Source organism: Oncorhynchus gorbuscha, linkage group LG02 (genome assembly GCF_021184085.1).
Source record: "Oncorhynchus gorbuscha isolate QuinsamMale2020 ecotype Even-year linkage group LG02, OgorEven_v1.0, whole genome shotgun sequence".
Lineage (NCBI taxonomy): Eukaryota > Metazoa > Chordata > Actinopteri > Salmoniformes > Salmonidae > Oncorhynchus > Oncorhynchus gorbuscha.
The window spans coordinates 43133392-43148992 of record NC_060174.1 but is presented as its reverse complement, the minus strand read 5'-3'; the positions used below and the strand labels follow the sequence as shown (position 1 = coordinate 43148992).

The following is a 15601-nucleotide window of genomic DNA, read 5'->3' as shown; positions in this document are numbered from 1 at the left end:
TATGTTTTGTTACTCCCCTGGCGTCTATATTCTATCACGTGGCATCATTCATGGAGAAGGAAGTATGTCACTTCCAGATTTCAGTGCGGGAAAATCCCTCTCTGTGCATAGAAGGGTTGGTTGTTTCGCAACAAAACCAATGCGTGCACAACTATGGGGCAAAACATACAGGGTTGGCTTAGATTGTTGACAACGTGTAAGCTATATTTTGTCTTCAAATGTTTATTGAGGACATAAATACATTTGCACATTGAGCACTTGTTGTCTCAAATACATCGTTACAGTTGTTGGTTAGCGAGCTAGTGAATTTCAGCCATATTAGCATTGACATGAAATCATTCAAAACACCACAAAACAAGACATGAGTTGTGTTTGAATACTTATACTAACCATATTATTTGTGACAAATTGTGTATGTAGTATGCTGATTGGTCATAGTGTGGATATAGTTAGTATGCCAAAAGTTCCCGGATGTCATACTACATTCGCCAAAATACAAAGGGTATTCAAGCAGTGGACACTATTTCTGTGCTTTTAAGGCCCATAATGCAATTCTTCAGAAAATCGTTTCACAACATTTTCAGATTTGAAGAAAATCTGCTGAGAGCGGATAAAAATTAATTGCTTTAACTAATTATGACAAATGTTAAGAAAATGTTGTGCAATGTAATAAAGGAATGACTTTCAAATAAGTTACAGGTTGTTGTCTGACAATTTGTTAGCTACGCTAGCCTTACAAACCACATAGCAGTTGCTTGTATGTACCGGTATGTTAGCTAGCTACCTAACGTTAGTTGACTACTATTACATCGAAATTGCCAGTATATTAATGATATGCTATCTGACTAACTACCCAACGTTTATAAACCTGACTATTCACGTCATTCTTAGCTTAGCTAAGTGGTATAGTTGTTGTATGTTATCAGTGGACATTGTTAATGAAATCGTAAGATGTCTAGCTAGTAATTTGTTAGCTATGCTAACAAGCTAGCAAGAAGTTGCATCGAAACATAGCATCAACTTCTGGTAGACAGGCGAAGTGCTAGTACACTCAACTGAAATGATACCATTTGTTTACAGTATATTAAAATGAACTATTATTATATCCTCTACGGGATCGGTGCCCCCCGCGGGACAGTTGCGCTAATGTGATTAACATGATGTTGTAAGTAACAAGAACATTTCCCAGGATGTAGACTTGTCTTATATTGGCAGAAAGCTTAAATTATTGCTAATTTAACTGCACTGTCCAATTTACAGTAGCTATTACAGTGACAAAAACACCATGCTATTCCCCAATTTCGTGGTATCCAATTGTTAGTTATTAGTTAGTTATTACTATCTTGTCTCATCGCTACAACTCCCATACAGGCTCGGGAGAGACGAAAGTCAAAAGCCATGCGTCCTCCGAAACACAACCCAACCAAGCCACACTGCTTCTTAACACAGTGCGCATCCAACCCGGAAGCCAGCTACACCAATGTGTTGGAGGAAACACTGTGCACCTGGTGACCTTGGTTACTGTGCACTGCACCCGGCCCGCCACAGGAGTCGCTGATGCGCGATGAGACAAGGATAAATGAATGGAGATTGAATGTGGGAATTTAAGAATAGGGTTTTACATGTTTTGTTCTATGAGATAATAGCAGTCAGTTAACATGACCTTTATGAATCCTTTATTATGAATCCTTTGTGAATTCTGTTTTTTATTATATAAATTCTTAAAAATTGACATGAGCTGATAAAGATAATCTCATAGAACCAAACGTATAATATCTCCTAAGCTTGTGTTTACCACATACGTATGCTTAATTTACACTTCATGACATGGCTTATAAACAAATTACACTTTGATGAATGATTTATTAACATGAGCAGTATCTATGGGTCACTACTGTAGTGCTGTTGAAATCGGACAGTGAGTTAAACTGTCCTTACTCTTCTGAAACATGTTTGTTAACTCAGACTTTACAACACAAGTCCATAGTTTTATATCCTACACATGCACGCCCTGAGTATCAGATGTGTCCTTTTATGTTCCAGTGCAGTCTAAAGAAAGGTTATGTGGTGTAGGCCTAATTCTGAAGCAAACTGGCCTGGTTGAATGCCCAGTCCAAAGCAGTGCGTGTGTGTGAATAGCCTTATGCCTCGATCACACTGACAGATGTATTGTGCAAATTGGTAAGCAGCATCATCTGGATATGTGTGCAACAAAAGTTCAACATTCACTTTCTGCTTCCATTTCTGTCAAGCCGTCTACACATACAGTTTGACGCAAACGTTGGAAAAATCCAATTTATGCATGTCACGAACCGGCTCAAAGCCCGTAACAAAGGGGCCAGCGACTGCTCCACTGATGGTAAGATGTGTCTCTCTCTGCAGAGTGCCTCATTCAATTTAGTCATGTCCACACAGATCCTTATTTCCCCATTGGCTTTTGGGACCACTACCATCCCTGCACACCAGTCTGTGGGACTCTCTATTTTAGACACCGCCCCAATTTCTTCCATCCTCCCCAACTCTTCCTTTACTCTGGCCAATAAAGGGATAGGTACCCGGCAGGGGGTGGTATAAGGGCATAGGGGATTAGCATCCTCTTTCAGGCGGATTTTGTAGTCACCTTCTGTCCTTCCTAGACCAGTAAACACTTTTGGGAATTTATTTTTAAAAACCTCACCTGGGTCCTCTAATTCACTCACACTCTCAATGAGTTGCAATGCTTCAATTGCTGGCAGTCCCAGCAACGGTCTGGCTAGAGAGTCAATGACAAAGACAGGCTGGATGGCACTTTTGTCTTTACTCTCCAGTTTAATCACCAAGTGCCCTACCACTGGTAAAATCTTATTACTGGGCCCGTACAGTTATTTGTTTGTAGAGAGCAAAGGGCCAGCTATAGCTATACAGCCTAGTTGGGATAGCTGTTACTGCTGCCCCAGTGTCTAGTTTAAATTACACAACCTCCACATTGAGTTTAATGTCTGAATGCCAGCCAGCATTGTTTCCCTTTACTTCTCCCAGAAAGATGCTGTCCTGCTGTGCCTCCTCTGAGACCTCATGCATTTGCTTTAATCGACAGACAGCTGAAAAGTGTCCTCTCCTGTGACATTTCCTGCATTCCGCATCCTTTGCCGGGCAATCTTTCCATCTGTGGAAAGGGGATTTCCCACATTTGCGACAAACACTTGAACTTGCTACTGGTGCTGTCTGTGATTGTTTTCTCCGCGTCTGTTTCTGTTTCTGTTCTGTGTTCCCCTCCGTTTTTTTAGCTCTGAAAATGCATGTATTTCCTCACTCTCTTCGTTCTGCGAGGAGCTGCTGTCGCGCAGTATCGTCTGATGTCTTTTTACTGTCTCACTCTGCATAACAAGGTAAATTGGGAATCCAACTAACTTTTCAGAAAGTGATATATTTCTTATTCCGACTACAATCCGATCTCGGATCAGCTCTTCCTTGAGCGCGCCAAACTGACAATGTTCTGCTAGTTTGTGAAGAGCTGTGATAAAACTGTCGGTGGTTTAACCCCGCTCCTGTTAGCGCATATTATACCTAGCTCTCACAAAAATAATGTTGTGTCACCTTACAAAATGTATTGTAGTTAAATTTCTCTTCCTCGGTCAACGTTGAATCATTTCATATATCCTAGGCTTCATCACCCATAGAGTAGATCAGTGTATTAACTCGAAATGCCTCATTTTTTCACGTTTAAGCCTGATACTACCCTGTACCTTTCAAAGCGCCTGATCCATTTCGGACAGTTTTTAATGTCCATACAAACAAAAGTATCCGGGGAACGAATGCGAAATCCGTCAGCACTAGCCACAGGGCCTGTCCGTGTTTGCGCCAGAGCCCGTTGAACTTGGGAGTCGCAAACACTGAAATCCGGCCAGCTTCTTCCTCTTGCAACATGTTGCTTAGCAGTAACTTACTCCTTGCTCGTTAGCTAGCAAAATAATGATACGCGCTGTTTTTATCTCCAACACTGTGCCCTCCCTGCTTTGAAACAGCCTGAATGTATGATTTACTTGTTACGTTCTTCACGTTTATGTAAATTTTAAAACCACTTCTGACACCATGTAGTATGATCTAAAATAAGGACGCGCGACAACCAGGTTCTAGCTCCAGCATGTTTATTAACCTAACCCTCGCATGTCCTACATAGGTGAGGATACCCCCCAAGCGACATCCTACTACAGTGCAAGTAAGAACTTTGGACCTGGGTACTCCTTACGAAACACACATGACTCATAGAGGAAGGAGTTGAATGTTATAGTAGCTAAACAGACTAGTTTCCAGGCTACTTTGGACCATATTTGTCTCGATTCATATTCTAAAACAATTACTGCCTTGAGACTAATCCAAAAATCAAACAACGTGACAAGAAGTGAAAATAAAAGCGTGACTAAACCAGAATAACGTGGTAAGGCTACAACAAAACACTCGGAAGAAGGTTGGTCAAAATTAGCTTTGGAACATGGCGCCACGACAACCACAACATTGCCCCTGTTCGTGAGAGTACGCAGCTGAACGGCGCCCTGGACTATAAACTAGGTCTGATTCATCTGCTGTGATATTCCATTTGTTTTACCCATCTGGCTGTGGTGGAGGTAATGTCGCTTTTTAGAACTACAACTTAAAAAAAAAAAAAAAAAAAAGTACATCTTTGAAAAAGTCCTATACCCAAACAGTGTTTCGGAGTGATATTGTCGGGGAGGGTGGGGTCTTGTTTTGTGTGCCATTTTCTCAATTCCTCATAATCTGATTGAAGAACACGTTTTTCTTTTACACCTGTCACAAATCTTGAGGAAGGTGTTTTTCTTGGATCAGTCTAGCAATTAGCATAATTAATGTAGCATTTTCCCTCCTTTTAATTTTCTCCCTGTTTGGCACTCATTAAATGGATTTAGGGGGAAGGCCCTGCAATAGACTAGCGTCCTGTCCTGTGTACTTGTACATCAAGCTGCTGCACACTACAGAAATAGGCTCCTGCCCTTATTGCCTTTCTGGCTCAGACAAGGCTACTTATGACTTTACCTCCTTTTATTGTATTTTTTTTTAGGAAGATGGCTTGTTTTGGCATTGGTAATAAGACCAAAGGCAAATGTGGAGAAGAAGAGGAGAAGGCACGGAGAGAAGCAAACAAAAGGATTGAGAAACAGCTTAAAAAAGATAAACAGCAATACTATACATCTCACAGGCTCCTACTACTAGGAGATTGTGACTCAGGGAAAAGCACAATATTCAATCAGATGCGATTGTTGGACACAGACTTAACTGCGGAGGAGAAATTAATGCAATACATGCAACACAAAAAAGCTTCAGGCATTTGTGAGACATATTTCAGAGTAGGAGAACACGTTTTTTATTTGTTCAATGGCAGAGGTGGATGGAGATACATAAGGAGAGTAAGGAGTGTGTTTTGGGACCAGTCGGCCTATATTTTAGTGGTGGACAGCAGCAGCTATGATATGGTGTGTCAGGGAGACGATCAGACCAACCAACTGCAGGAGGCACTAAACAACTTCGAGAACCTCTGGCGCAGAATGCGGACAATGGACTGTCCTGTCTTCCTCTTTTTGAACAAACAGGACCTGCTAGCAGAGAAGGTGTTGGCGGGGAAATCTAAAATAGAGGATTATTTTCCAGAGTTTGCACACTACACTTTGCATGAACATACAACACCAGTACAAGGGGAGGATCCAAGTGTCACCAGGGCAAAGTACTTCATACGTGACAAGTTTTTGAGGATCGCAGCCAGTGGAGATGTGGATATGCACAAATGTTTTCCCTTTTTCACCTGTGCGATAGACTTGGAAAACATCCAGCGTACCTTCAGAGACTGTGGAGATAAGTTAAACTTTTGCTTGTCATGAATGCAACAAAGGTGCGTTAGTTTGTTTTTGATAAATGTTTGAAACCCTGTAGATTGTTTATTATATATATTTTTATCTTGCATATATGAAATGACAGAAGTGGTCTTCTCTCCTTTTACAAATTAATTGCTGTTTGATGTGAGGACATTCTGTTTGATTCCCTGTGAACCATGCCATATTTATTTATCCTTTCTGCACTCCTTTGAACGTATGTATTTTTAACGATTTTAACTAGCATATTACGTTGTCACACTAAATTTCTGCATGTGCCATTTCTGAAAAGAATATGTATGTCTAAATATATTGATATTTATAAACTTGACGCACCCCATACATACGGATGTTTTCCGCTTATAAATCCAACCCATCCTAACACTGACTGCATGAACAAGCATTTTAACTGCCTGGAAAACGCCCTTCATGCACCATTTATGGTGACAATAAGCCCATTATTTGCTGTATAACTTGCAACTAATGGAATTAGGCCACGGCAGTTTCTAAAAGAAAGAGAAATGATCATATTTTGTAGAAGTGTGGGCAGAATGTTTTGATATTTAGCAGTAACTTATGCTGCATTTGGCAAAAGAATGACACATTGTTGTGGACCTGTCAGCAGAACGTTTCAATTCAACAATGTTTCTCATGGACTTTCCCCCAACCTAAATATGCTGGACTGCCCGCGAATTCTGAAACATCGTCTAGGATACAAATATATATAATGAAATTACATTAGGCTACCAAAGCGCAGCGTGAGAAGTGTTCATTATTATTTTTTAAATAAAAAAACACTCGAACAAAGTAACAAAACGAAAGTGAACAGTTCTGTCAGGTAACAGAGACTAAACAGAAAATAACAACTTATATGATCCCCAATCAGAGACGACGATAAACAGCTGCCTCTGATTGGGAACCACACTAGGCAAAAACAACAAAGAAATAGAAAACCCGAGTCACACCCTGACCTAACCAAACATAGAGAATAAATAAGGATCTCTAAGGTCAGGGCGTGACAACATACAGTAGTAGCATTCATACTTCAAAGTACAAGATAAAGGGTCTGCATGTTCACCTGTCTAATTCAACTGTAGGTTATAGGCCTATTATAAACTGTGCTGCCTATGGAATATCATACAGCAACATACGTACATAGTTTATCTATTCACTAGGCCCAATGCAATGAGAGATGAGTATGTTAATTTGGTGTATGGATACTTCGGAAATATGAATCCATCATGGCCAGAAAACATGAGGAATTTATTCTGCAATCGTTATGAAAATAAAATAAATGGGAAATAGATTCCTGTCTCATTTTATATTCCATTTATTTTAGAGAATAGATTTTCGCTGATGTGAAATCGCTACATCTTGTCATTATGTTTTCCTTTTTTATAACTCAAATACACCACTTATTCATATCCACCATTTGCATAAAATAATTAGTGCCTTCCGAAAGTATTCACACCCCTTGACCTTTTACACATTTTGTTTACACACGTTACAAAGTGTGATTAAAATTATTTAATTATCCCTTTTTGGGAACGATCCACACACAATACTCTAATCTCAAAGTGGAAGAAAAATTAGAAAAAAAAGTAATGAAAAATAAAAGTGAAAATATCTTCATTAGATAAGTATTCAACTCTCTGAGTCAATACATGTTAGAATCACCTTTAGCAGTGATTACAGCTGTGAGTGTTTTGGGGTAAGTCTCTAAGAGCTTTATATACCTGGATTGTATAATATTTGCCCACTATTAGTTGTGACTTGACGCAAAAGTCCCAACTTTAAATATTCGTCATAGTTCTTAGTCTTATTCTTCTGCACACTACTCCTCTTACACCGTTTAAGCTATAAACGCCATTCAAATGTAAAGACTGATCTGGAATAGTGTGCTTCCATTTAACTTTTTGGATAGCTTTTATACTATTACACTTATTGTCCTCCATCCACTTTAGATTGTTTAGGAAATCCCATTGAAGGGCCCATTGTGACATCATGACTTCCAACATTCAGTGTAAACAATGTAACTTTTGACACGAATCAGTTACTTTGACCACTTTCCCAACAAGTTAGACAAAAAGTTACAGGATATGACATGTCTACTTCTCTGCTATTCAAATCTGAAATAGGAACACAAATATATTCATAGGATCAAACGATTCAGCTGTTTTAGTAACCACATCAACTTTTTGTATCAGCTTTTACAAACGCCTGCCATTTTGACCACTTTCCCAACAAGCTAGACAAACTTAGCGGTTATGACACCTTGGTCTACTTCTCTGCTATTCACATCTGAAATAAGAACATATATCTAACACCAATCAGGAGGTACAGCTGTTTTAGTAACCACATCAACTAATTTAGCTAACTTCCCACTGTTGAATAACTACCATGGAACTTGAAAATTATAACAATGGGGGAGCCATTTGTCAAATATTTTTTTTTTACAACAATGCCTCCTTGTCTTCTGTACTCTTTTGTTTCAGTTTGAATATACTGTGGTATTCTAGTAGGAGAGGTGTATAAAAGTGTAGTAGGCTAGTCAGAGTAGTTATTTGTAATGAAATATGTGCCCCACTATCAAAATAATAAGACCAATTATTTTACTAAATGTCCCTGACAATATTTAACTGCTTGGCTTAAGTTAAACTTCTTCCACTACCACAAAAGTCACAAATTATCATTGTAAAGAAGAATTTGTTCTTAACTGACTTGCCTAGTTAAATAAAGGTTAAATAAAATACAAATAAATACATTTTTCTTAATGTACTGTGTAAGAGTTCTTCCATTGTGTTATGAATAATATTGACAAGGACTCCAGCATGTAGCACCAGTCACAAGTGATAGGGAAACAACATGGATAGCACGTCATGCAATACAGCCTCCACAGATCATTCTACTCTACACGCGCGCACGCTGGTTTGGCACTTGTTGACTGGGAAAACCATAGTTAACAAAAAATAGTTTACAACATGAAAATTACAATGCACAATATACTAATAATTTCACAAATGTACCTGATTGGTAAACAGCATGTATAGCACGCCATGCAATGCAGCAACCACGTGCGCTGTACAAAATACATAAAACACACCCAGACACAGTGAATAACCAACTAGTATTATCTGAAATTATATTAGACAAAATGCACCACAAATATTCAAAGGAAACACCACATCAAGTACAATATTCCAGCAATGTTTACATTTTTTTTATAACTTGTACATTACGATCTGCACTTACAGAAAGGAAGGTCTTCAGCTGGCAGGCTGTATGAAGAGATGCCTGGGAGAAGATCTCAGACTGGATGCCCCTCTGCATCTCCTCAGTCAGCTCCTGAGAGCTTCCCAGGCCCATGTTGGCAGACATCTTCGACTGAAACCTCAAATTGAACTTAGAGCAAACTTTTTAGTCTAGCGCTATTGAAAGTTTCCCTATTAGAGAGAATGGAAAATACTAAAACTCTTCACAAAATTTACAAGACCCTTAGATGAGTTCAGTGTTATTTTTCTCCTTCAATAAAACCTCTCCAGTCATTGTTCTTCATTATAGAGTTGAGGTTATATCCCTAGTTTAGCTCAGGACCACTATATCATGGAGGATCAAGGTGATTGGCACACAAAATACATTGTCCAGACGACATCAACAGCAGCCAGCTGTGAATGAGGTAGTTTTACATAAAGAACATGGCACACACAGCAGCCTATTCTACTTCTGCCTGAACAGAACAGAGGAAGCTGCAATGCTCTTGTCCTGACCCTCCATTTTGCTTTTAATATATGTGTAAATGTTTTATCTGGTCATCATTCTGCAAATAGTGGCTTGTCAAACCTTTATCTTAAAGTGCACACAGAGTAGGAAACAGCATACAAAGTTGTTCAAGTTGGGCAACAACTGTACAAATGGTCTGTGACTGTCATGTATCCCTTTATTGGCTTGGTGATAACAAAAATACGAGTCTGTACAAACATGGAGAGGTAAATGCTTTTAAATGGTAATGAATCTGAATTGCAAAACAAACCTATATGCTCCAAATATCCAATTCTACTTGAGAAATTAGACGGACAGTTTCAATGAATTTATTGACCCTAGAAATGGGTAAAAACTCAACCAGTACACAGTACAAACTTTATCCTCATGTGGTTAGGGTGTTGCATAATAGTGTCATTACTTTATCGCTCAACTCTTTCAACATGCTACAACAGCCTGACTTCGCCACTTTCTGTTCTCTTGCCAATCTAATTCCATAAAGGAGTTGGCAAGAGAGCAGAAACAGACTGGCACCCAGGCTAGCTACGGTATTCTCAAAATAACTATGCTATCTGGCAATATTTATGAATAGTTCTCAGTACAAATTATAATAAACAAGAAATCCATATTCCGTTAGCAGGTGTACAACATTTTGGCAACTAGAAAGGCTTCAATAACATGCAATGACACTTTAAAAAGGAATTATGTGCTTTGAACTGTACATTATAGGTGCAAATTCATTCAAATAAACACCATTACTGGGAGTGTCTAGGATATTGTGAGATGTGCTGAAAGAATAAAGAGGTTGCAGCTGAAATAGTCTGGTTTTCTTTGTAAATCATAACAGCTCGGGGAATTCATTTCACTTGGGCAAAACTGCACAGCATATAAATGTTTTTCATCCTCCGACAGTGACTGTTAAAAAGCCAAACATATTCTTTAAAATGACATATTAGACTTTGCAAAAGCCCTACATTACATCAGATATTGATATGGCTCACTTTAATATTTAAATTCCACAGAAAGATGGCTAGTATAAAAACAATGAGTACAAACGTCTCCAGTATCCAGCTGGTAGGCAAATTATGGTGGCATATTGCTCTGAAAGAATTCCTCTCCAAATAGGACAGTTAAAATGGACTTGTACTGTCAATAGTAGTTGGCTAAGACTCAGTTCTCTGACATTTTAGAGAAACATTTGCCCACACTCAAGAAGTTTCATTCACACACACACGAGAGAGAGAGAGAGAAGAATTAATATTGAGAGATAATTGACATTGACTAAGGAAAATAAAATAAGGAAAATAAATTAATTGATGATTAAAGGTTAAATTTTGAAAGCATGGAGAAATGTATAGTGGCAGAGGTGATTAAAGGGTGATTAGAATCATTTAGTAAGAGGGTTAACAATGTGTGATTTAAGTAATCCAGTAAAAGAGTTAATGTGATGTTTGCTTTAAGGTATGATGCATATAGACTATGTTTGTTAAGTTTAGAGGAACAAGGCCTTAGGGCCTGTTGGAGATTGTTAATGGAAGGCTATAATGTTGAAATGTAATGATTAAATGTTTACATTTTTGGATATTTAATAGGTAATGGGAGTAATTAGTTAAGTTGGAGGGGGATTAATATGGTGCCAAGTGGGGAATGGTAATGTGAAAAATTCAGTTTAAGTATGTTAGCTTGATCAATCTCCAAGTTAGAACGTTTAGGGGTGAAGCGGATTGACATGCAATTTAGGTGATAAAAAGTGGGAGTTAAGGGGGCTGAAAAAGCACCTTTTTGAACGATGGCCACATTAGGTGTTAACCACTAATGCTGTAGCTTTATAGCCTACAATATATAAAATAAAAAATTGTTTACTTATCACATTTACATTTGAGGTATAACCCAGTTAAAGTAACATTCTAGGAGGAATCCTTAAGGTAACCTCATTGATAGAGGTGTGGTAAAGTAGCTGTTAGAGTTTCTAGACGCCTTCTGAGGGACTGATCATCCTGTGGGGGGAGCCCAAAAAACTGTTGAGAGAGTTGTAGAAGCTTTTTCTTGTTATTAAATCATGTGCTTCTCATAAAATTGTAACAGATAAAACATTTTATTGGAACACCCCAACAGGGATTTAGTTAAGGGTGCTGAAGGTTGTCTATCAATTTAATTTACAGTAAATGTTTGCTTATAAATTATTTGTGATTGATTGGGGAATTTTTAATAAACTCACTTTATTGTTCTAAAACCCTGTGTCATCAGTCATACAACTGCATGTCGTTTTACTCTAGGTTTATGAAATATGCTTGATTATTTGAGGATCTCTAGCTAATTTACTTGGTTAATCATTCCATAGGAAACCCGAGTTGCTGGTATAAAGGAACATGGGACCCGAACTATAGGTACTGAGTGCATTGGTAGGAGTCGTAGGAAGGGGTGTCTCTCGGCTAAAAGCCAACCCAGAGGAGGGCGACCCGTTCAGTGTGCTGAGGTTGACACTCTGGCCCGGACAATCCTGAGAAGACGCCGGGTTTATAAGGTTCAGGGTGAGGGATTGTAGGCACTCTACTTCGGGGATAGTCCACTTTACTGTAAGGCCCTTACTGTTGAGCTTGAGGAACAGTCCCTTGATGTAGACTAGCTCAGAGGTAAGGCAGAGAAGGATCTATCAGATCTGTAGGGATTAATGAGGATTGATAACTGACCTGCTATTGGGTAGACAGGGGCGATTGGAATTGTTAATCCTGCAGAGGTGGTATTTTAGCTTTGACAGCACCTTAAAAAACAACAGCGTATCAGTTCACATGACAACAGACATGGACTTTTTAATTTATTTAAAAATGTTTTGTGCCAAAATTACTAAAAGGATCTGGTGCTTGTTGGGAGTTACGAAAAGTTGTTGGGGGGTATGGAGAGATGTTGGGGGTACGGAGAGTTGGAGGGTACGGTGGAGTCGGTGTGTGCTAGTGGGCACACCTGGGTTCAGGAATACTTTGAGTGTTTGCTTTAGCCTGCCTGGAGTGCCACTTTTATGCATTCCATCCCAAAAGGCAAGCTCAATCAAGCACAGTTGAAGTATTTTAAATTATTCCAAATAGTATTTCAATCCTGGTCGGCTAGTCCCATGGCGCTGGCCTCAAACGTTGGAATCGTCATCTGTTACGCTGGGGTTGGGAGAGTTAGAGATCTCTTTGAAGAATTCATCATCTTTCAGCATGCTCTGGAAACAGACAGGAAATACAGGAAAATAAGAATGAATACTAGAGGAGAACTGGAAAAAAAAAAACACTGAAATATTCCCATATTTATATTTATGTCACAAAGGCCTCTTATACCCTAAAATATTGTTTAGTACAACTATTTGGATAGTCCTTAGTAGATGTTCAATACTCTGTCAACAACATTTGAACTAACTATCCACTAACCCTAAGCCTCAACTTTAACCCTTACCCCAACCTTTATTCTAAACCTAACCATAACCTTGCAATATGTTGCTTATCAATAGATAGTTTTTGATCGCATGACCATCTGTTGATCATCTATATGGGACTACCCAAATATAGTGACATATGTTGATATGGTTTGTGGATAACAATAACACAAGATAGTTTCCTTCATACCGTCAAGTTCTGGATGCCCTCAGAGAAGGCTCCAATCTGCCTCACAGTTCCCTCGGAGTCCTCCATCTACAATAACAGATACGTTTTTTGACACACAACACCACTACTAAAAACACCTGTTAGTAGACCTGTTTGTGTATTCCTTCAGAGCAGCTGAACACTAAGTAGGCATAGTGTGCCTCAGTGTTCAATACATCTCCTGTCACGGTACTGACGACCAAACTCTAAACATTTAGAGAACAATCTAAAGGTGGAGGTTGAATGTAAGTATTGATGTGATGACTTATTTATTATTTGGACAACTTATGTGTACTGAGCACAATGCCACCACTACAGAGAAATGTCGGGCCAAAATGCGTGGGCTACAATCAGCATAGGAGTTGTGCAAGACAGCAAAAACAGATCTGGGACCAAACCAGAAGTTGACCTGTTCTAGCCGGTCCAGATCGTCCTCGTAGAGCTCATAGCCTTTTTGGAAGCTACGTCCCTTTGGCATCTCCACGTCCATGGGGCAGACATACTCCTCACTCTCATCCTGCCTCTTCTTTCTCAGGCTGCCAAAGCTCCCAAACGTCATCTTCCTCAGCTGGTGGGAACAGATCAATTCTCAAATGATTATGAATTGAGACTAAAGTTAATAACCAAAACCAGTGTCAAACACATGAGAACAATATCTCACCACAGCCAAACCCACATCTCCCCCTTCTCCATCACTCCTCACCCCTACCTACAGTAAAACCATGGCTGCATCCAAAATAGCACCATATTTCTTATATTGTGCACTACCTTTGACCCCTACCTTGACCTTGGCAGTGGCTGTAAGCAGGGTGTAGTCGGGGTTCTCTAGATAATCCTGTTTGAGCCCCTGGGCCTCAGATCCCACCAGCAGGTTGAAGTGGGTTGCCAGGTGCCTCCGCAGCAGGGTCTTGTTGGGGGGAATGTTCAGCAGCAGGGCCATGGTCTCCACATTGAACCGAGGCTCCAGCACCTGGGGGAAGAGGGAACATTACGAGATGGGGGAAGAGGGAACATTATGAGATGTGGGATAGGTTCAGATGCATCCCATTCTCATTGTAAAGATAAAATGATAAATAACCAAAGTTTCATAGACGAAATAACCCATCATCATCTGGTTTTAGATATTAGAGTTTAAATTATTAAGACAATTTTGGGCCACAAATAATCTGATCATTCTTTCTCACCATGAGTCCCCCGTGCACGCCGCTGCCCCTCAGGTTGGGGGCGTACTCCGCCAGGTCTACTGATCTCAGCCACTCCATTACTCTGTGATTGGTCCACTGGGAGATCTCTGCTGGTGTGATATTGTTCTGACAAATCAGGAGAACATAATGTGTTTATCAACACAACAAATGACTGAGCGACAGGATATGATAACACTTGTGTAGATTGAAGAAGTAGAGAATGAGTAAACAACAAAAAGGGGATGGTATAGTAACTATAGAAAAGGTGGACTTTATAAGGAGGTTTGACTGGTTCAGAGTTCAAAGTGCCACCATGGCACATCGACAAGAATGCAAATGAAACGAGATAAAGCAGGAATCCAAATAGTGGGGTTTTATTTCACACAAACGCAGGATCACATGGGGAAAGGATGCAGGATAATGTTGTGGATTGATCGCACTTTTCAGCTTGGTGGTTTTGGGGACAGCACCAGCATCTCTTGAGGTTCTGGATCCAGTTTACAGTCTGGTCATTGGTAATCTGCCTGAAGTGTGCACATCTAATGTGGTGATCAGCTGAATAGCAGGTTGCACATGTGGGTATACGGGGTGATGATGGCTGAGGACTCAACCTGACCAGTCTGGTATGGAAGATGCAGTGCCTTGGATGGGCCGGCGAGGGGAGTGACGCTGTTGACCTGATGCTGTTCTATGTCGAGGCAGGCACCTCTGCCTGGAGCCAGGTGGCAAAGTCTGGTAGGTTGAAGGATACAGCGCCTGTGCTAGATATAGTCATGCTATAGTCATGGACAAAAGTTTTGAGAATGACACAAATATACATTTTCAAACTCTGCTGTCTCAGTGTCTTTAGATATTTTTGTCAGATGTTACTATGGAATACTGAAGTATAATTACAAGCATTTCATTAGTGCCAAAGGCTTTTATTGACAATTACATTTAGTTGATGCAAAGAGTCAATATTTGCATTGTTGACCCGTCTTTTTCAAGACCTCTGCAATCCGCCCTGGCATGATGTCAATTAACTTCTGGGCCACATCCTGACTGATGGCAGCCCATTCTTGCATAATCAATGGAGTTTGTCAGAATTTATTGGTTTTTGATTGACCACAAGTTCTCAATGGGATTAAGGTCTGGGGAGTTTCCTGGCTACGGATCTAAAACATGGTGCTCCATC

At 39.7% G+C, this 15601-nt stretch overlaps 1 protein-coding gene and 1 long non-coding RNA gene across 8 annotated transcripts in view; one reads left to right on the top strand and one right to left on the bottom strand.

Moving 5' to 3' along the window:
• Positions 1-3369: 3369 nt before the first annotated feature.
• Positions 3370-9411, top strand: LOC124002604. 3 transcript variants are annotated; one of them, XR_006833081.1, is made up of 3 exons: positions 3390-4548; positions 5057-5881; positions 9116-9411. It is a non-coding gene; the product is annotated as an uncharacterized LOC124002604 (long non-coding RNA). The 3 variants fall into 3 exon arrangements; XR_006833080.1 differs by having other exon boundaries at positions 3391-4604; XR_006833079.1 differs by having other exon boundaries at positions 3370-5881.
• Positions 9412-9933: 522 nt separating this feature from the next.
• LOC124002578 (liprin-beta-1-like) overlaps positions 9934-15601 on the bottom strand; it is an 80513-nt gene continuing 74845 nt past the window's right edge. For 4 of the 5 annotated variants that reach the window (XM_046310083.1, XM_046310092.1, XM_046310102.1 and 1 more), the window contains 5 exons: positions 14428-14553; positions 14025-14213; positions 13653-13811; positions 13226-13291; positions 9934-12825 (listed from right to left, as the gene is read on the bottom strand). In XM_046310083.1, coding sequence (XP_046166039.1) covers positions 12742-12825; positions 13226-13291; positions 13653-13811; positions 14025-14213; positions 14428-14553 — 624 coding nt within the window. In that variant the 3' untranslated portion in view covers positions 9934-12741. Of the gene's footprint in view, positions 12826-13225; positions 13292-13652; positions 13812-14011; positions 14214-14427; positions 14554-15601 lie in introns of those variants that run through there. The other variant, XR_006833076.1, reaches the window with a different exon arrangement.